Here is a 19497-nt window from a genome sequence, read left to right on the forward strand (position 1 = left end):
TGGGGCTGGATGTGCGGCACAGGGGAAGCAGAGCAGGGCCACAGCTTCTATCCCAGCTGGAGCCAAGGAACGAAGTGATTCACTCTGCACCACTGCTGCTGGCAAGTGCTTTTATTGACAGCAAAGTTGGGGTTACCCCACGCAGCCAGCACTGGCCAAGGGCCCCCCTTGGGACAGGGCTGGCCCCGCCAGCACCCCAGCTTCTCCCTGCTGAGCCCTGGGGGGCCAGGGCCCCATCTCTCCTGCCCCCAGTGCTGCATTCACCCAGCCCCAGCCTGGAGCCTGCCCAGGGCAGGTTGGGTCACATCGCTCCCCTGCAGCAGCCGGGCTGTCCCCGTACCGGTGCGGGGAAGGGAATTCAATCCCAGGAAGGGATGGAGCCCACCACGATGCTGTTCCACCAAGGAAAACAGTCCCGGCTGGCGTGCGCCATGCCTCCTACCGCAGGCCGGTGCTCAGGGCTTGCCACGCTTCGCCTGGGTCTCCGTCCCTGTGCTGGCGGCGGCTGCTCGCTTGTTGCGGTGGTGGGGGAAGGTGGGCATGAGCTCCGGCTCGCAGGCTGCGGGGCAAAAATGGGGGTCAGCGGGGCCCAGAGCACCCCAACCCTGCCCTGTGGAGGGGCGTTTACTCACGCAGGGGTTTCTCCTTGAAGTAGGAGCTCTCCAGGCAGTCTTTCGCCGTCGCCCTGTGGGGATGAGGGGACATGGCAGGCACCCCCCTAAAGGCGCTGACCTGCCCCCAGCTCTGGGGACAGCCCTGCCGCAGGGGCAGCGTGACACCAGCAGCCCCATCCACGGGCAGGTTTTCACCCCTGCTCTGCCCATGCAGAGCTGCTGACAGCTCTTACCGCTTCTTGGGATCGTACATGAAGAGGAAGTTGAGCAGCCGCAGCCCGGCCTCCGAGAGCCAGGGGAACTTGTGCTTGAGGTTGTTGTAGGGCTGCTTCCGCAGGGTGTACTGACTCACCAGGGGCAGCTTGGAGAAACCCTGAGGGGGTCGGAGCGTGAGGCAGAGGCAGGGAGAGCAGGCAGGGCAGGCAGGTAGCAGGGGACCGCTCTCACCGGCCAGATGTTTTCATTGGGCGTCCCCAGGAGCTGCACAATGAGGTCGATCTGGTGGATCTCAGAGGTACCTGGCAGCAGCGGCTTGTGGGCCAGCAGCTCAGCAAGGATGCAGCCCACAGCCCTGCGGAGCAAAGGACACACAGGGCAGAAGAAGCCCGTCCACTGACCACCCCCCTGCTGTGGGTTTGCGGCCCCCCCGCCAGGCCCCTGCCTGGCCAGCCTCAGCCCCCTCCTGCTCTCCCCTTACCACATGTCGATGCTGGTGGTCTGGGTTGTCATCCCCAGCAGCAGCTCGGGCGCTCGGTACCTGTGCAAGGGACAGCACCGTCTCAAGGGGACTGTGGTGGAGCCGGCGCTAAGGAAGCCCCCGCCACACTACGAGGACTCACCCACATCACCCCGAGCCAGCGCAGCTCGGCCCCGGGCGCTGGCCACTCACCAGAGCGTGACGACTTTGGGGGTCATTGGCTTTGGCGGCATCCCATAGGTGCGTGCTAGTCCAAAATCAGCTGCAACAGAGACTCGAGATCAAGAGAGAGACAAGCTCCTCGCTCCAACCGTGTCACGGAGCGGAGGGAGAGCTGCAGGCACATCCGTGGCAGAAGCCAAATTGGCAGCTGCCAGAGGCTCACCTATCTTCACGCAACCTTTGTCAGTCATGAGCAGGTTGGACACCTTCAGATCCCTGTCAGGAAACAGAGAGTGGCTGGTCAGCACTGTCCTTCAGGCACGGCTTCCCCCATACCCGCGCTTCCCCAGGGCTCACAGGCAGCTACAAAGCCCCAGGGCTGAGCCATCATGAGGAGAAGCGAATCTCATCATTTGGTGGCCTCCTTGCCCCACCAGTGCTCCCACATGGAGCCACAGATTTGCCCACAGCTACTCGACACCATGCTCCTTGCTCACAGGACACAGGTGTGGAAGGTGAAGAATCACACCACGGTTCAAGGATCAGCCAGCTCCCTCCCATCAGCCCCTTCTCCCCACATCCCCTTTCCCCCCACCCCATGTCCATCCCACTCCTCCCACCTGTGGATGATGTAGTTCTCATGAAGGTACTGCAGGCCCTTGAGGACTTGCAGGACAATGCACTTCACCTGGAGATAAAGGACAGGAGCAACACCCCCTGCAAGAGCAGCTCCAGCCAGGCAAACCCTGGGGGTTAAACCCACTCAGGTCTCTATGGTCTGCCACATCTGTCACTGCTCTGCAGTGTGTCGGTCCCCACGTCCTCCCAGAGCAGCTAACAGGCTGTCTGGGGGTACATTTTCTCCCCACTGTTTCACTGCCAGTTTGCTCCAGCCCAAAACCCAGCCTGGAAAGTCCCTGGAGCATTCTGTGAGAGCCAGCAAAGCCCAGGCTCCCCACATGGCCCAGGAATCCCGGCTCACCCACTGCTCCCCAGCCCTGCTGAAGCCCAGCACAAGGTCCAGGGAGTCCACACCAGTGCCCACTGTGTTTTGGCTGGAATGGCAGCACCCTCTCAGGCCCAACCTTTACCTGAGCCTCTGAAAAAGGCGTCTGCATGTTCTCAAGAAGGCTGGCTAGGTCTTGTTCGCAGTAGCCCATCACCAGGAAAATACTGTCATAGATAAGACACAGTCAGGAGCCTCCCCCGGGACACCTCTCCCGTGTCCCAGCACTCACAGCACAGGTCTGTGCTGCGAGAGGCAGCTCAGGGCACTGAGAAGGGTCTGAAAGGCAGGGAGGGCAGGATGAAGAGGGGACCCTCACCTCTCCAGATGGTTCCCTACAACCACCTCCTTCAGCTCCACGATGTTGGGGTGCCGAAGCTGCAGGAGCAGGGTGATCTCCCGCAGGCTGCTGATGGGCATTCCTGCAGAGAGCAACAGCTGAGCTGCACAACTGCCTCGAGCAGGGGCCAGGAATGCTCCTGCCTGCCCCAGGAGGAGCCGCCCCCACTACAGCTCACCCACTCCTCCATTACCATCTTTCTCATTGTCCATCCGCACCTTCTTCAATGCCACGGTCTCATCCGTCAGGGTGTCCCGGGCCCGGTCTGGAAAAGCAGCACAGGCCACGTGCTCAGCACCAAAAGACAAACACTGGTTCTATCGTGAGCCAGCGGGACCCCTGTACTGATGAGCCTCCTCTCAGCCTTGGTTCCCCCGACAGCACCCCCCAGCTCCAGCCCAATGTGCTCCCGCTGCCAGGATGTGGGCAGATGGCTGCAGCCCACCCAGGAACTGGCTCTACCCAAGGCCCGGAGAGAGCAGCCAGCGCCACACTTACACACTATGCCATAGGTGCCCTCTCCAATCCGATTCAGCTTCTCGAATTCCTTCACACTCCGGCATCTTCCCAGCTGGAACAACAGAGCCACATCACAGGTGAGTGTGATCTCTGGGGCAGCCCTCAGAGGTTTCTCACCAACCTTCCCAGGGACGCAGGACCTCGCTGACAGGCCAAGGCCTGAAGCTACTACACCCTCACCTCTCACCAGGCAGACCACGGTGCTGCTCTGGTGCTTACAGAGCAAACCAGTGTTTCAGAAGCACTGCAGGCACACCAGCTCAGCCAGCGGCTGGGACAGAGTCAGCTCCTCTGCCCCCTCCTGCCCCCAGCCCTGTGCCAGCACGCCCTCCCTGTCACCGCCCCCCCCCCCAAGCCCCCACTGAGGACCCCCCCGTCCCCCTCACAAGCTGCTCCCAGCCGGCAGGCCGGGTCTGCAGGCACCACAGGCTGCCCAGCTCCCTTCCCAGCCCACCCCAGCAAGGGGGGGGTGTGAACCTGCGTGGCCACCGGCCCAGAACAACCAACCCCCCCCCCCCCCCCAGCAGGCCCCAGGCCCACCCACAACCCAGGGGCCTGTAGGCCTCTAGGACCCTCTCCGCCTCCCTCTCCACCCAGACACCTCCAGCAGGGCTGGGACCCCGCTCCGCTCGCTCACCCACACGGCCCCAACCCCTCACCCGGTCGGCCGCCGGCACCTCGAAGAAGCCCTCGCCCCGCAGCCGCCGCAACCGCAGCGGCTCCAGCTCCCCCTCAGCAGAACCCCCCTCCGCCATAACCGGCCCCGCGCATGCGTCGTGACGCCACGCACTCGCCCCGCCCCCCCGCTACGCATGCGCCGTATCACCTCCTTACCGCAGACCCCGCCTCCCTCCTCAGCACCGCCCCCTAGCAACGGTTGCTAGGCACGGCTCGGGCCCTATAGCAAGCGCCCTGGGAGGGTTTTATACCTGTATGGCCCCGCCCCTCCTGTGACCCCGCCCCCTCCCCGATGTGGCCCCGCCCCCTCTTCGCTCCCGCCCCACCCACGTGACCTCGCCGCCCGGCGGCGCTCTCGCGAGTACTCGGCGCGCGCACCCCGGAAGCGGGCGGTGGCAGAACCCGGAAGTGGCGGCGGGGCAGGATGGACGGTAAGGGCGGGCGGACGGTAAACGGGCCTCTGGCACGTCGGTTTGTTTTTTTTTTTGGGGTGGAGTTTGTTCTGCTGGGCGGGGGCACCTGGGGGCCGGGACCGGAGGCCGGGGGGGGACCGGGGCCGGGGCTATGCCCCGGCCCCGGTCCCCGGCCCCGGCGTTGTCCCCGGTGCGCCATCCCTGAGGCTGTGCTCTCCTTCCCTTCCAGACACGCTCTTCCAGCTGAAGGTGAGGATAGCGGCGGGGTCCTCCGTCTCCCGTCACGTATCGCCGTTCCGGTGGCCGGTCCCGGATGACCGGTGACGGTCTCCACCTCTCCGGGAGATGCCCGGGGAACGTTCCGCTCGCTGACTCACACCTCATCGGGGCTTTTCCTCCCTGCGGCTCCGTAATAGAAAGAAGCTCTGACCTGCAGAGATCCGCCTTCCAGGAGGCGCAGGGGTGCCCCGGGAGCCCCGCCGATACCGGCGGCTGCGGGAAGAGGGAGCCTTTTAGCCGGGTTTGTCCTCCGGGGCCGCCGTTCCCGGGCTATTCCCGGCGCTTCGTTTCTCAGAAGCGCTGAAAATTGACTTCCCGGTTTACCGTATGCTCTGGGGGTCCTTGGAGGAGGGGGTCCGTCTCCCCCGGCCGGTATTGCTGGGTGGGGGAGGCGGCTGGGGCTCTGCTCGCCCCGTGTTCCCGGTTCTGTTGCTGCCGTATCCTGGTGCTAACCCGTTGTTTTCTCTGCAGTTCACAGCGAAGCAGCTGGAGAAGCTCGCCAAAAAAGCTGAGAAAGACTCCAAGGCCGAGCAAGCCAAAGTCAAAAAGGTGGGTGGGAGCTCGCCCTGCGTGTGCAGAGCTGCCGGGCTGGCTCGGCTCTGCCAGCCCTCGGCACTTGCCTGCCGTCAAGGGACTGGGGAAAAGGGCAGGTTTCCCCTCACCTCAGGCCTCACTGTGTCCGTCAGCTCGGCCTCCCGAGTGTTTTGAGTCCCACCCTCGGCTCTCGGATCTGCCGGGTGGATGTGGTGCGCCCCTGCGAAGCTGAGAGGGATTTCGTTCCCCTTCGAGGGCGTGCTCAGCGTTTTGAGGGTCACAGGAGAGGTGCTTCCTGCTGGAAACCTGTCAGGCAGAAACAGATTGCGCTTGTTTATAAATCTGCAGTGGATTCTCTGTGCAAGTGATTGCCCTTTGCCCTTCCAGGCCCTTCAGCAGAAAAACGTGGAGTGCGCTCGTGTCTACGCAGAGAATGCTATCCGTAAGAAGAATGAGGGGCTTAACTGGCTCCGCATGTCTTCCCGGGTGGATGCAGTGGCCTCCAAGGTCCAGACAGCAGTGACGATGAAGGGGGTAAGAGCCTCAGCGTGGGCGTGGGGCTTTGAGACGGGTCTGTGCCCCGCAGAGAGCGAACGTTGGCTCTTCCCTTCTTGCTGCCTCGAACCCCCTTGGACTTTACTGTCCCCAAAAAGGATCCCACTAAACCTCATAGTTAGCTCAGGCCCTCTCAGTCAGGTTCAGCCTCTGAAGAGCCCGCCTGGGATGGCCTCACTGCCTCGTCAGGGGCTCAGATTAAATCCTTAATTGGTGGCTGCACAGAGGGAGAGGCTCGTGCCTGGAGCCTCTTGGCTCGTGGCCTGTGTGAGGGTGGTGGGCTGGGACCCGTCCCGCCAGGAGGGCTGCCCAAGGTCTTCAGTGACTGCACGTGGCTGGAGAAGCCCGCAGTCAGGCAGAGCCCGTCCTGCCTCATAGCGCTGCGGTGGGCATCAGGAATGCTGGCTTCTCTCTCGTTGACCTGGGTTTTACTCTCGGCAGTGATGTACTTTGCTTTTGGGGAGCAGCCGTGAAGCAGTCTCCTCTTGCAGGTGACGAAAAACATGGCCCAGGTGACTAAGGCTTTGGACAAGGCTCTGAGCTCCATGGACCTGCAGAAGGTGTCTGCAGTGATGGATAAATTCGAGCAGCAAGTTCAGAATTTGGACGTTCATACGTCGGTAAGTGCCAGTGGCCTTGGAGGGGTCTGGGAGGGTGGGCTTCTCTGTGAATTGTAACACGCTGCCTCTTGGGAGAGAGCCAGGTCCCAGCTGTAACTCGGGCTTCCGCAGCAGCGCTCTGTTCCCCTCGGGGACTCCAGCCTCCGGTGTGGGAAACCCCCGGAGCTGTTCACGCAGCTCTGTCCTCTGCGTTTGAGGGATATGAGAGATGTTGGGGAAGACGCGTCTCTGCTGCCTGACAGGGAAGGAGTTTGCCGTGCAAAGAGGCAAGCGTGGCAGACGGGGAGAAGAGGGAGGGTGGCTGTCCCTGTGCCATAGCTAGCCATTACTCAGAGTGGGTCTGTGGCAGAACTGGACCTTGCTGCTCTGCGTTGTAGCCCTGTGGTCAGGCTTGAGGCTGCTGTGGCTGAGAGGGCCGATGGCAATGTGGGATCTGCAGCCGGTTCTTTGGGAGAAGAAACCGGGCTGGGCCGAGCGACTTTGCCTGCGGGGCAGGGTGACAGGCTGTCTCTGTCACAGGTCATGGAGGACTCCATGAGCTCCGCTACCACGCTGACCACGCCGCAGGAGCAGGTGGACAGCCTCATCGTCCAGATCGCGGAGGAGAACGGCCTGGAGATTATGGACCAGCTCAACCAGCTCCCCGAGGGGGCTTCAGCAGTGGGGGAGAGCTCGGTCCGCACCCAGGAAGACCAGCTGTCGCGGAGGTTTGTTCTCTCCCGGGTCCTTTGCCTTGTGTTTGAATCCTTCCCAGGGATCCCTCACCACTATGAAGGGAATGAGTTAGCCCGTCACGGCAGGCCAAGTGGGTGCTGAACCCCCTCTCTCATGCTCAGGCAAGCCGGAGCCCAGCAGTCCCCTTGGTACCTTGTGCAGGCAGGCCAGGTGGCTGTTCGGGGCTGTGGGACCACTTTGGGCCTGAGGATGGGGGTGGCTTCTGGCACTCAGCAGCGAGCTCTCATCGATGAGATGCAGAACAGTTTCCCCCTGCTCTGTGTTCGCCCTCACGCAGCTGCTGTTGCTCTGGGAATGCTTGGCGCTGACCTTCAAACAGCTCCGGGAACAGGCTGTCTCCCTGGAACTGCCCCAGGAGAAGCTGATGGGTTTCTTCTCCCCGGTCCCTCCCTGCTGTTCCCCATGCAGCCGCCACCGGGGTCCATCTGGGGACAGCCCTGGGAGAGGGTCCAGGTGGGCTGCAGGGGCGAGGCACCCAGAAGAGAAGCCAGGAAGCCCTTCTCTGCAGTACCCCGCCTGCGTTGCTGACAGATGCTCCCAAGTTAACCCCAGGCAGCCGTGGCCGTGTGCTCCAGGGCGGGATTTCTTGCACCTCTGCCCCAGGAGGGTGGTTTCTGGGCAGAGACATTCCTTGCACGCGCTGGCTGAAGGGTCCTTCTGAGTCACGGCTGTTTCCTGCTGCTCTCACGTCAGTTCCCTCTTGTGCTCTCCCTTCCAGGTTGGCTGCCCTGCGGAATTAAGGTCTCCTGTCGCCCCTGCGGACTGCTGTCCCGCACTGGTGGTGTGGCGTGTGGGGTGGAGGGGCCCGGGACTCCTTCCCCACCTCCGCTACGTCCTTGCTCTGACCCAGCGGCCAGGCGGAGTCGGCCGTCCCCTCCTCCAGCAGCACGTCCCCAGCCCTGCCTGCCTGCGTTTAGACTCTTTTGGGGTGTGACGGTGACGACTTTTCCCAGAGCAGGCAGTGGTCTTGGCAGGGGCTTTCTGAGCAGAGACGGCCTCTTTCTGGGCTTGAGGAACACTTAGCTGGTTCTGATTTCAGGGTTTGTTTCATTTGAGAGTCACTGCTGGTTTCTGGCAGCGTCTCACGATGCAACGTCCCGCTCCTGATTTAACATGAAAGGAATCCTTCTGGAGGCGGGTTGTGGTGTCTTCTGGGGTGCTGCTTGCCTGACTCTCCTCTGTGCGTAGCACAGTTCTGTTATCTGTTTTAGACTGGGTCTCCTAGCTGCGGGCTGTGTTTTCCTCAGGGCCCGCATCAAGGAGCTGTTTACAAGGAGCAGGGAGATCCCCACGGGCAGCGGTTTGGGAAGGGCTGTTTTCCTGGCTGTGGTGTTTCTGGGAAGGTTAGTGCCTTGCAGGAAGGGGAGGTTACGCTGTGGCATCTCTTCCCTCGCAGTGACCTTCCCGAGCCATAGCTGGGAGTACTCCTTGCAGACTTCACCTTGCTGATCGCTAGCTCCTTGTCCTGCCGGGCCAAACCTCCCTGGAGCACTGTACCACAAAGTGACCTTTGAAATGCTCGTCCTGCCCTGCGCAAGCCCGTGTGTGCGTGCGTATAAATCCACGTGTTCCCCATCTCCAGCTGCTGTGGTCTGGAAATGGTTATGCAGGCCCTGACCTCCCATGTGGATCAGTCCCTGCCTCTTGTCCAGCAGCTGGGAGCGGATTGCAGCAGCTTCCACTCCCAGGCTCGCAGCTGTGGTGGCCACAGCCTTGTCCCCAGATGTCCCCCAGCTGGATGGGTGTGACAGTAAATGCTAAACCATCCTGAGAGCATGTCTCCCTGCACTGGCTGTGGCTTGTCCCCTGGATATCTGCTGCCGGTTTCCTTTCCGCTGTCCCCACCTTGCCGTATCTGCCCCGTGCTGCTGCCCGCAGAGCGTGTAACCTGGCTGGATGAGAGGGGGCTGCTTCCTGCGTCCCCTCTCCTCTCGCTGCTCGCGGGGAAACGCGGCTGCTCGGCACTCGGAGCCTTCCGTGCCCCTTCTCCTCTGCGACTCCCAGGCACCACCGAGGTGCTGGATTGATGGGAAGCTTGCCGGGAAGGAAATGTTAGTTTCCTTTGGCTGTCACGAGGAGGAACTTTAACCACAGGCTGTAAATGAGGGCCACGCAGCTGCCGGGTCTGGCGACGCTGAGCTGTGCTGCGTGTAGCCAGGAGTGGGCAGCTGGTCCCGCTGCAGCGGGGCAGCTCTGATTCATCGCTTTTCAAGGGAATTCTAAGGCAGGCATGCACAGCTGCTGCTTTGGGCTGCGCTGAGAGGAGGGAAGGGAAGCGTGGGGGAGAGCGGGAGGCAGCTCCTACTCACTCCCAGCACTGGCTGATGTTTCCAGGCTGCTGCTGCGCACCACCCAGGGCACCCGGCCTGCCCGCGCGGACGTGGGGCAGGACTCGCTGCGGGCCAGGGGCCATCTCCACAGCACTTGCAACCCAAACAGTTTTCATTGTTTTCATTATTTCTTCTGAGTTCAGTGGCCTTGGCAGCGTGTGTCTAGTGACCGACAGAGCCTTCTTCCCCGATGCGTGCAGCCGTGGGGGTGCGGGGTGGTGGCTGAGGAGGAGGAGGAGGAGGTGGCTTTGGGCTATGAAGTCATTTGTGCGTGTTGGAGCGTTGGATCTTGTGCCACTTCCCCATGGGCTGGGCAGAAAGCAGAATCCCCCCCCGGAGACTTGTGCACGCACCCCGGAGTGGGTGCCATGCATGGGTGCCACCCATGGGGCTGGGGGCTGGGAGGTACCCTGGGAACCCCTGCCCCTGGAAATGCTCCTTCTTTCAATGTGATGTTTCTCTGTGGTTTCATTTGTGTGTTTTTTAAAGCTTGTCTCATTTGCCTTTTCTTTTTCTTCTTCTCAAACCCCTGTTGATTGCCTTCTGCTATTTTAAATAAACAATCCCTGAACATCCATCGTGGTGTGTCCGGGGGCTCTGAGGCGAAGAGGGGGTCCGTGGTCCCCTCTGCCTGTGGCACAGCATGATGGCCCTGCCCTGTCCCCTGCCTGGGACAGAGGACCTGGTGCTGAGGGGCCGCCTTGGATGGGGCTGAGGTGAGGAGGAGGAAGGGGTCTTGCTCCCGCAGCCTCCCTGCCTCCTCTCGCCCAGGGGAGGGGAAGCAGTCAACCGCAGAGCCGTGGCTCTCCGCACCGGGGTCACCGTCTCTGGGGGTGCCGGAGGGGAAGGGGTCCTGACAAGTCCCCTGTGCCACCCCTGCAGGGACCGGATCCCTTCGTGTAGCCGAGCTGGGGGGGGGAAACAGGCTGAGCAGGTGCTGTCACGGCCCTGGCGCGGCCGACACCGGCTCGGGGAGGCCGGGGCAGCCGGCTTGAGTCGAGCTCCTTTTCCCCAGCGTGGTTTTCAGGCTGCCCGGCTCCCTGCGCTCTTCTCCACGCTGTACCCTGGCCCTCGTGGGGAGGAGGCTGGGCTCCCCGAGGGGGAGATCCGTGGCTCGTAACCCCACGGAAGGAGCCCCGGTGCTTTCCACCCCGGTCCTGCCCTCGGCACCCGCCGACAGCAGGTTCGCCAGCGGGCATGGTGGCTGTGGCCCGCTGCGGCTGCCGTCCCGGCGGGGACCGGGCACATCCCTTCCCCGTGCCGGGCTGGCAGACAGGACCCTGTGCCTCCGCCAATTATGCGAATGCCACAGGAAGATGGCTCTCCTTCTCCTGCCTGTTTTCCCGGTGCCCAAAGCCGCCTCCGCTCCAAAGACAGGCTGTTCCCAAATGTGAGAGGAAATTGCTAAGAAGATAATTGAGTAGCCAATTAATTAGCTAATGATTAATGTAAGCATCCTGCGGAGGCAGGCCTACAGCCACCCTGGCCGTGTGTTGCAGCGATGTGTCACTCCCGGTGCGGTGACAGCTTCCCAGTGCCCCGGGCTGGGTGCCCACCAGACCCCTACGCCTCCGCTCTGCCGGAGCCGGGGGCATGCAGCCGCGGTGGCCGGCGACGTGCCGGGGTGGCTCATCGCCTTCAGCCAGGAGCAGGGCAACGGGGCTGGGGCTGGCGGTCCTCGCAGGGTCCCGGCGCGGACGCGTGCTGCCGGCGGTGCTGGAAGCACGGCTTTATTTTGCTCGCGGGGCCGGCGCGCAGGCGGGGAGGGGTGGCAGGGTTGGGCCCAGCCCGGGTGCCACCGGGCCAGCTGCCGGCATCCTGCCGGGCAGGGTGCTGGGGCTGCGGCGGGAGCCGATGCCGGGTGTTAGGAGAGCAGAGAGCGGAGCAGGGCCAGCGCCAGGGCTGCCGGCAGGAGCCGGGCTGTGCCGGCACCGTTGGTGTACCCGTAGTGGGTCCTGCACGTCCCCTCCAGCTTCTCGAAGGCGATGGGCGTCTCGCGGGCAGCCATGCCTTGCAGGGTCCTCTTCACCTGCGACGGGGGGACAGGGTGGGCTCCCGCAGCGAGGGGCGGTCCCCGTGCCCCACGCAGCCTCCCGTCACGTTGCACGTCCCCGTGCCATCCCGAGCCCCGCACGTCCCCGTGCCCCCCCTTCATCGCGTGCCCCCGTGCCACCCCGTGTCCCCGTACATCCCCAAGTGCCATACGTCCTGATGTCCCGCTTGTCTCTGCCGTCCCCGTGCCCTGCTCACCTCCTCCACCTTCCTGAAGACCCGGAGCAGGTTTTCAGCCAGGGCCGCCCTCACCTCTGCCTCCGTCCAGTTCCTTGCCAGCAGCTCGGCCACCAGCGCGGGGTACGTGGAGACGTCCTCCAGGCCGGTGGGGAGCCTGCGCCGACCCGCAGCTCGCAGCCGTGCCGGGGGCAGCCGGGACCGGCGGCACCCCCAGCCGCCTGCGCGGGGCACGGGCGAGACCCCCCCCCCAACCGCCACGGCAAGTCCCCACAGCTGGGGACGTGCTGCCCGGTCCCATCAGCGTGCCCGTCACCCGCTTTACCTTGTGACGCCGTCGTAGTCCCCGCCGAAGCCGACGGACTGGGCACCGGCCACTTTCTTCACGTGGTCCATGTGGTCTGCGGGTACGGAGGGGCTGGGGTGAGCGGGGCGGGGGGGGGGACACTGCCACCCCCCCCCCCAACCCGGGCATCCGCCTCACCTGCGACGTCGGCCAGCGTGGCCGTGTCGCTGCACGTCACGTACGCGTTGTAGAAGTTGATCATCACCAGGCTGCCCGTGGAGGCCTGGGGGAAAGGTGGCCCTGAGCCCTGCGGCCCCCCTCCCCGCCACCGCCGGCCCCCCCGTGGCCGTGCCCCGGCGCTCACCACCATCCTTAGCACGTCATCGGGCACGTTGCGGCGGTGCGGGCAGAGGCTGTAGGCGGACGAGTGGCTGAAGATGACGGGGGCTTTGGAGAGGCTGAGCGCAACCTTCATCGTCTCCACCGAGACGTGGGCCAGGTCCACGATCATGCCCAGGCGGTTCATCTCCTCCAGCACTGTCTGCGGGGACGGGGACGGGGATGGGGACAGTGAGGGGTGCACGAGGGGCCGCGGCAGCCCTGCGTGGAGGGGGGACACACCGTGCACCCACTGCTTGGCTTAATAAGCCAGCACGGGGCTGGTGGGTGCCAGTACCACGTCCGTGCCCCCCCCCCCGGCTGCTGCTCCTGGGCACGGCTGCCGACGCTGTCCCCACTCACCTTCCCGAAGGGCGAGAGGCCGTGGTGCAGGGGCGGCTCGTCCCCGGTGTCCACCAGCCAGTTGTCAGCCCTGCGGAACCGGGGAGAGCATCAGGGTGGACCCCCAGCCACGTGCCCCTGCTCGGCCACACGACCTGTGTCATTCCCCCCCCCCCGCTGATGCTGCCCCTGACACCCCATCCCTGTCCCCCACCGGGGGCTGCTACCAAGGGGTGTTGCAGCTGTGGGTGAGGGTCATGTAGCGGACGCCCAGGTGGTAGAAGGTGCGCAGGACGCCCAGGCTGCTGTCGATGGAGTGGCCGCCCTCCACCCCGATGAGACTGGCCACCTTCTTGCTCTGGAAAGCCTGCTGGATGCCTGCGGGAGGGTGGGGGACATCAGCTGGGGGTGGGCACTGGGGCACCCGCATCCCCCGGGGCACCGGCATCCCGTCCCTGCGCCCGCTCACCGGCGCTGTCGACGACGCAGGCGAAGGTCTCGGGGTAGAGCTCACACATGCGGTGCACTACGTCGATCTGCTCCAGCGTGCGCTTCACCGCGTCCTTGTTCTGCGTGTCGCAGGGTACGTACGCCGACCAGAACTGCCCGCGACGGCACTCGGTGAGCACCGGGAACCCGGCCCTGTGCCCGCTGCCGCCCGCCCCGGTACCCCTGCCCACCCCGGTGCCCCCCACCCCCGTGCCCCTGACCGCCTCGCCATCCCACCTGCCCGCCCACGTGCCCGCTGTGCAGTTTGGGGATGTTGGTGTGGGTGCCGTTCAGCAGCGTGAGGCTGGCTTCTGGCAGCCCCAGCTGGTTGTTGAACTTCTTGAGGAGCTGCCAGGGCAGGTCGTTGTGCCTGGGCAGGGGAAGGAGCAGGAGTGAGGGGCTGTCTGGCCGCCTGTCCGGCCATCTGTCCGGCCAGCCTGCCCATCTCCCTGTCTGCCCACCCATTCCCCACTCATCTGGCCAGCATTCCATCCATCCACCCACCCACCCACCGGTCCATCTGCCCACCCATCTGTCCCCTCTGCCAAAAGCCACCCAAGCGGCTCCGTCCGGGAGCTGGGGACAGGTCACTCCCAGGGGACAGCCCCACGTGGGACCCCCTTTTGCCGGCCGGCGGGGAGCCGGAGGGAGGCTGGGGACCCTTCTGTGCACCCTTCCACCCACCATCCCCACTCAGCCCTCACACCCGGGGGGAGCCAGCCCGGCATCCCTACGGCAGGGACGTCACCGTCACCGCTGCGGGGATGTAGGGACATCATGGCCACATGGCGTCCCGCTGGGGAAGTGCCGGGAGCCAGGCGCACGGGCGGGCTCCCACTTCTCCCCTCCTGCGTCACGGTCCCCACATCCTCCGGCTCTCCCTGCTCCGCACCCGTTTCCACTGCCACGGCACAGGGCTGGTGCCACGGGGGACCCCCGCGGAGGACCCAAGCCCCCTGAGGCTCCCGGCACAAGACTGGGAACATCCCTTAGGACACGACCCCGTGGACCCGTTTGCCCCAAGCAGGGACTTCCCCCGGGGCAAACTCGCCCCCGGCTTCCCGGCACCCTGCCCGCTCCCGGTTGGGCTGCACCCACCGGGGATCCCCTCGGCCGCGCAGCCCCGGGGGGCCCGGCACGGGGATCCCCCCAGCAGGGAGAGGGCCGTCCCCAGTGGGGTTTTCTGGGCAGGGTTTTTTTCTCAGGGTGCCGAGAGCCGCAGCCCTGCCGCGGCAGCCAGGCGCGACGGCGGTGCCGGGCAACCTTTGCTCACCCATCGATGACTGGCGTGGTCGTCATGATGCGCTCGGCCTCTTCCCGGTGATGCTGCCCGGCGCAGGGCGGGAGCAGGCGCAGCACCAGCGCCAGCGCCAGCACGCTGCCGCCCGGCATCTTCACCCGCTCGGTGCCGCTGAGGGACGAGCCGGGGCGACCTGCCGCCGCCGCCGTGAGCCTTCTGAGCGCACGCACCGGGACGGCTGCCCCGGCTCACCGTCCGTCCCCTCCCGTCGTAAATAAATAACCAGGAGCCGCAGGCGTAACCCCACCCTGCGCGCCCTGTGCCCCGGCCACGGCGGTGCCCGGGCACCGGGACGGCATGGCGGCGGCCTCCCCCAGCCCGGCCCCGGGTGGCGGGGCTGCACCGGGGCCTCTCCGCATAGCTGCGGTGACGGTCCCAGCCCCTCTAATGCAGCCCAGATTTTTTTTTTGCTGGGAAAGTGCCGGTCCCATCCCCGCTTTGGCCTCCCCAGCTCTGGCACCCCCCCTGGCCAAGCGCTGGCACCCGCCGGCACCCCCGGCTGGGTGCTGGCATCGCCGGCATCCCCGCTGCCGACGGGCAGGGCCCGGCACCCCTGTCCCTCACTCACCCCGGTCCCGGGATGCTCGGGCAGCTGCTGCCTGCCACGGCCGTGAAATGTTTTCCGGCTTGCGTGCCGACGGCGGGGCTGGGACGGGCTCCGGCCACCCCAGAGCCACCCCCTGACATGGCGTCGGGCGCTGGGGAGTGGCCGAGTGCCAGCGCACCCCGCGGCTTTGTGGTGAAGCCGTCTCGCCATGGAAGAAGGGCTGGGGGGGCAGCAGCCGGAGCGGCGCGACCCCGGCGTGGGATTGCCGACGGCGCCGCACGTGGGCCGGGTTCCCCCCCCCCCGCCCCGTCCCGTGGTCCTGATGCAGCGTCGTGTGTGGGGAAACTGAGGCACCCGCTGGTCCTGCGGCCCAGCGCCCGCGGTGGCGGGGGGGGGGGACACACACCCCGGCTGGCTCCTGCGCGGGATCCGGCGGTGGCCGCGGTGTCGTGCGCGGCAAGAAGCATCGTGAGGCTGCTGGGAATGGCACAGAGCCACGTGGAGAGACCCAGCCCCGCTCCTCGTCCCAGGGCGTGCCGGGATGCGAATCCCTTCCTCCGGCACGGTGCCGGCCGTGGGGAGCCCGGCCGTGGGGCACGCGGGCTGGCACCCCCGGGGTTCGCCGCGGGCTGCCGTGGCCGGCGAGGCTCCCGGCACCCTTCCCACCGCTGGGCGAGCGGGGTGCCCCTGTCCCCCCCCCCCCCTCCGGCTCTCCTGGCTGCGGCGGTGGGTCTGGCTGCGCGGGACCCCCGTCCCATCCCGTCCTGTCCCGGGGGTGTCCCCAGCCCGGGGCCATCCCGCAGCCCCCCCTGGCCCCGCAGCAGCGCTCTCCCGGCGATGGCCCCAGCAGGAATGTGCCGGGGGGGCCCAGCCTCCCGCCCGCCGGGACGCCTTCCTCTTTTGCAGCTATTTAAGACCGGTCGGCAGCACGTCCCTCGCAGTGGCCGGGCCATGGATCGGATGGAGGTGACCGAGACCTTCGCCGGCATCTCCCTGCCCGGCCACCTCCACACCCAGGAGTCCCTCGGCTTCGCCGTCACCTTCCCCTTCCGTCCCACCGACGTGGTCATCGCCACCTACCCCAAATCAGGTGAGGGTCGGCGGGGCGAGGGGCAGGTGGGGGGGGGGGGCGAGGAGGGAGCCGGCAGGGGGGGGGGACGGGGAAGGGACTGGGGGGCAGGGGGTGTCGGTGGGACTGGGGACCCCCAGGCTGGAGGGGTGTGGGGGGGGGCACGGGCAGGCTCTACCACGCAGCCCTTGGCTTGCCGGCAGGACCGGGAGCTGCCTGCGTGGCTGGGAGGGGGTCGGACTCGGGGCCAGCTCTTTCCCGAGCAGGGGGCCCCCCCCGGCCCCCACAGCCCGGTGGCCACCGGCCCCTCCGGGCACGGCGCAAGGGACCCCCGGCCCCAGCCATCGGCTCCCACCCCCAAAGAAGCCCAGCACCGTGGGTGGGGGGCAGCCGCCCCCACACCCTCCCCAGCCCCGTCCTGTCCCCAACCCCGGACTGGTGTGACTGACTGGTGGGGGCTCTGGGGGTCCCAGACGGCACTGCCAGCCCAGCGGCTGCCCCGTGCCGATCCACGCCACGCCGCGCTGAGCTGTGCCGATCTGTGCCGTATGATGGCACGCCATGCTGCGCCGTGTCCTGCTGTGCCGTGCCGCGCTGTGCCATGGGGTACCGTGCCATGCCGTGCTGAGCTACGCCGTGCCATACAGCGCTGTGCTGTACCGCGCCGTGCCGTGCTCTGCCCTGCTGCGCCCGTCTGTGCTGAGCAACGCCATGCCATGGTGAGCTGTGCCACGCCGTGCCACGCCATGCCGTGGTGAGCCGTGCCATGCCATTCCACGCTTTGCCATGCCACGCTGTGCCACGCCATGCCACGGTGTGCCATGGTGAGCCGTGCCATGCCGTTCCACGCTTTGCCATTCCATGCTTTGCCATTCCACGCTGTGCAATGCCGTGCCGTGCCGTGCCACGTGGTGCCCGGCGCAGGGCTGGCGCTGCCCTGACGCCCGCTTCCCCAGGCACCACCTGGATGCAGGAGATCCTGACGCTGCTGTTCAGCCGCGGGGACGTCCTGCCGGCCAAAACCATCCCCAACTGGGAGCGGGCGCCCTGGCTGGAGCAGATCTACTTCAGGGAGGCACTGCAGGATACGGCCGCCCGCCGGCTCATCACCACCCACCTGCCTGCCCGCGTCCTGGCCCCTGCCCTGCAGCAGAGCAAGGCCAAGGTGAGGGGTGGGGGGGCCGGGACGGTCTGGGGGTTCCCCGCAGGGGTATCCTATGCCCACGGGGCTTCCCGCAGCCGGGGTGATTGCCGGGGGCTTTCTGAGCGGGGCAGAGCGGAATCCCCCCCCGGCCATGGGGCTGATGCCATTCCCCCCCCCCCCCCCCAGGTGATCTACGTGGCTAGGAACCCCAAGGACGTCGCCGTCTCCTTCTACCACTTCCACCGCTTGGCCAAATTCCTGCCTGACCCCGGCTCCTTCGACACCTTCCTCACGCGGTTCCTCGAGGGCACGGGTAAGGGCTGGGGGGGGTCCCTGGGGTCCCGGGACTCGGCCACAGGGCCCCTCCATCCCCCCCCCCCCCCATCTCCCCCCCAGTGCACTACGGCTCCTGGTTTGACCACGTCAAGGGCTGGCTGGCCCAGCGGCACCTCCTGGACATCTTCTACGTCACCTACGAGGAGCTGCACCAGGTGAGCCCCGGCGTGTGTCCCCGTCCCCGTCCCCGCCGGCTGCCCCGGGGCTGACCGTCCCCTCCGGCGCAGGACCTGCGCGGCACGGCGCAGCGGCTCAGCGCCTTCCTGGGCTGCCCGCTGGGACCGGAGACGCTGGGAGCCCTGGAGCAGCACTGCAGCTTCGCCACCATGCGGGACAACGCCATGGTCAACTACTCCCTCATTCCCGCCGAGATCATGGACCACAGCCAGGGATGCTTCATGAGGAAAGGTGATGGGGGGGGGGACGGGGTGCGGGGGGACGCGGCGGGGGGACACGGGGGGGTGCCGGCCCCGGCTGCAGCCTCCCTGTCGCCCCGTCCCCTCCGTCCCGCAGGCGTGGTGGGGGATTGGCGCGACCACTTCTCCCCCCTGCAAAACGCCCTCTTCAACCGCCTCTACCAGGAGGAGATGGGCGACTTGGAGCTGCCCGCGCGCTGGCCCATGGCTTGAGGGTCCGAGGAGCCGGGGGGGGGGGGGGGGCCGGTGGCACTCGGCCCTGCCACTGCACAACGCGACTGGACCCCCCTGCCTCCTCCCCCCCACCTGCCAAGCCCCACTGCGGGGGGGGCACCCTGCATTGGATGCAACTTATACACCCCCGTGCATCACCCCGGGGGTCGGGGCTGCAGTGGGGCTGGGGTCTGGGGGGGGGGACATGCCGGCTGCATGACAACCCCCCCCCCAGGGGACAGGGGACTTTTCCGGTAACACGTTGCAGGCATCCTCGTGGCCTTCCTTCCCCTGGGGTGGGGGCACATGGCCGTGACCCCCCCTTCCGCCCAGCCCGCCCTGCAAAAATAAATATTTATTGCTGTTTACAGCCAGGCAGCGTGTTCTCACGGGTGTGGGACGGGAAGCGGCGTGCCGACGGCGCCAGCGGCGGGAAATGCTCGGCGTTATCGGGGGCCGCATCGGGTTTGGGACCCATCCCCGGGGACCTTATCTGTGGTGGGGGGCAATGGCCGGGTGGGCAGCGCAGGAGGCCGTGGCGGGCTGCCAGGCCCCGCGGCGGGGTCACGGCACAGCTGCACGGTGCCGGTGTTTGCCGGCGGAGCTCGCACCACAGCGCTGGCTCCTTCAGCAGCACCCAGGGCTGCCAGGCCCCCGCCGTCCTCCCAAGGCCCCCCCATCCCTACCCCAGTGCATCGTCTGCAACCCCCTCCAGATACCCTCTGCCCCCCCCCCCCCCGATGCCCCCTGCACCCCAATGCCCCCTGACCTGACCCGGTGCACCCCTCATGATGCTTTGCGGGGGGGGCTGCAGTGCCCTGACCAGCCTCGCTGGATGCCCCCCCATGCCCACGTCCCCTCCTGGGGTGTTTGCACCCAGGGGCTTGTCCCACCCTGCCCCCCCCCCAGCATCCTGGGGTGCCCCGGGCGGACAGCACCGCGAGCACCCCCAGCCCCCGTCCTGCCACGCTCCGAGGAATTGCCGCATCAAGCTGCTTGGGAAGCACAGGCACCACCAATAATTAACCCCTGGCTTAATTCACCGGCCTCCGCCAGGACAGTGTGGCACAGTGCCGGGGCAGGGGGGCCGGCGGGTGCAGCCCGGACGGGTGAGACTGGGAACCCCCAGCCCCGCGGGGTCCCCCCGCACCCACCGGTGGGGCACCCAGCCAGCCCCACAGACGGGGGTGCTGGGGCAGACCCCTGCCCGCGCCGAGGGCCGGCTGCCGCCGCAGCCTCGTCAGGCGCCGGGTTTCTATGGCGACG

The 19497-nt window shown here is 66.5% G+C and overlaps 4 protein-coding genes across 6 annotated transcripts; 2 read left to right on the plus strand and 2 right to left on the minus strand.

Annotated features, from left to right (window-relative positions):
• Positions 1–96: 96 nt before the first annotated feature.
• Positions 97–4238, minus strand: CDK10 (cyclin dependent kinase 10). 2 transcript variants are annotated; one of them, XM_030023941.2, is made up of 13 exons: positions 4165–4238; positions 3318–3390; positions 3013–3084; positions 2799–2901; positions 2565–2646; positions 2094–2161; positions 1697–1749; positions 1504–1573; positions 1312–1371; positions 1062–1185; positions 848–987; positions 633–685; positions 97–559 (listed from the first exon to the last, which is right to left on the minus strand). In XM_030023941.2, exons 3-13 carry the CDS (start codon positions 3029–3031, stop codon positions 456–458), a joined length of 876 nt encoding a protein of 291 aa, XP_029879801.1. In that variant the 5' UTR covers positions 3032–3084; positions 3318–3390; positions 4165–4238; the 3' UTR covers positions 97–455. The 2 variants fall into 2 exon arrangements, with proteins under 2 accessions (XP_029879801.1, XP_029879800.1); XM_030023940.2 differs by lacking the exon at positions 4165–4238 and adding an exon at positions 3998–4134.
• Positions 4239–4358: 120 nt separating this feature from the next.
• CHMP1A (charged multivesicular body protein 1A) lies at positions 4359–9809 on the plus strand. Of its 2 annotated transcripts, XM_030023951.2 has the most exons (7): positions 4359–4447; positions 4659–4678; positions 5180–5257; positions 5630–5776; positions 6289–6417; positions 6937–7124; positions 7871–9809. In XM_030023951.2, exons 1-7 carry the CDS (start codon positions 4441–4443, stop codon positions 7890–7892), a joined length of 591 nt encoding a protein of 196 aa, XP_029879811.1. In that variant the 5' UTR covers positions 4359–4440; the 3' UTR covers positions 7893–9809. The 2 variants fall into 2 exon arrangements, with proteins under 2 accessions (XP_029879811.1, XP_040981590.1); XM_041125656.1 differs by lacking the exons at positions 4359–4447; positions 4659–4678 and adding an exon at positions 4710–4949.
• Positions 9810–11195: 1386 nt separating this feature from the next.
• On the minus strand, positions 11196–15241 carry DPEP1 (dipeptidase 1). The gene is made up of 11 exons (XM_030023936.2): positions 15075–15241; positions 14480–14639; positions 13444–13576; positions 13187–13319; positions 12945–13095; positions 12739–12808; positions 12362–12538; positions 12196–12280; positions 12037–12112; positions 11733–11868; positions 11196–11511 (listed from the first exon to the last, which is right to left on the minus strand). The coding sequence occupies exons 2-11, from the start codon at positions 14596–14598 to the stop codon at positions 11347–11349; spliced, it is 1245 nt and encodes a 414-aa protein (XP_029879796.1). The 5' UTR covers positions 14599–14639; positions 15075–15241; the 3' UTR covers positions 11196–11346.
• A 687-nt stretch (positions 15242–15928) lies between these two features.
• Positions 15929–18601, plus strand: LOC115345362 (sulfotransferase 2B1-like). Its single transcript, XM_030023942.2, has 6 exons — positions 15929–16143; positions 17079–17287; positions 17453–17579; positions 17663–17757; positions 17830–18010; positions 18116–18601. The coding sequence occupies exons 1-6, from the start codon at positions 16005–16007 to the stop codon at positions 18229–18231; spliced, it is 867 nt and encodes a 288-aa protein (XP_029879802.2). The 5' UTR covers positions 15929–16004; the 3' UTR covers positions 18232–18601.
• The last annotated feature ends 896 nt before the right edge of the window (positions 18602–19497 follow it).

The sequence above is a fragment of the Aquila chrysaetos genome, chromosome 9 (assembly GCF_900496995.4).
Source record: "Aquila chrysaetos chrysaetos chromosome 9, bAquChr1.4, whole genome shotgun sequence".
Taxonomy (NCBI): Eukaryota; Metazoa; Chordata; class Aves; order Accipitriformes; family Accipitridae; genus Aquila; species Aquila chrysaetos.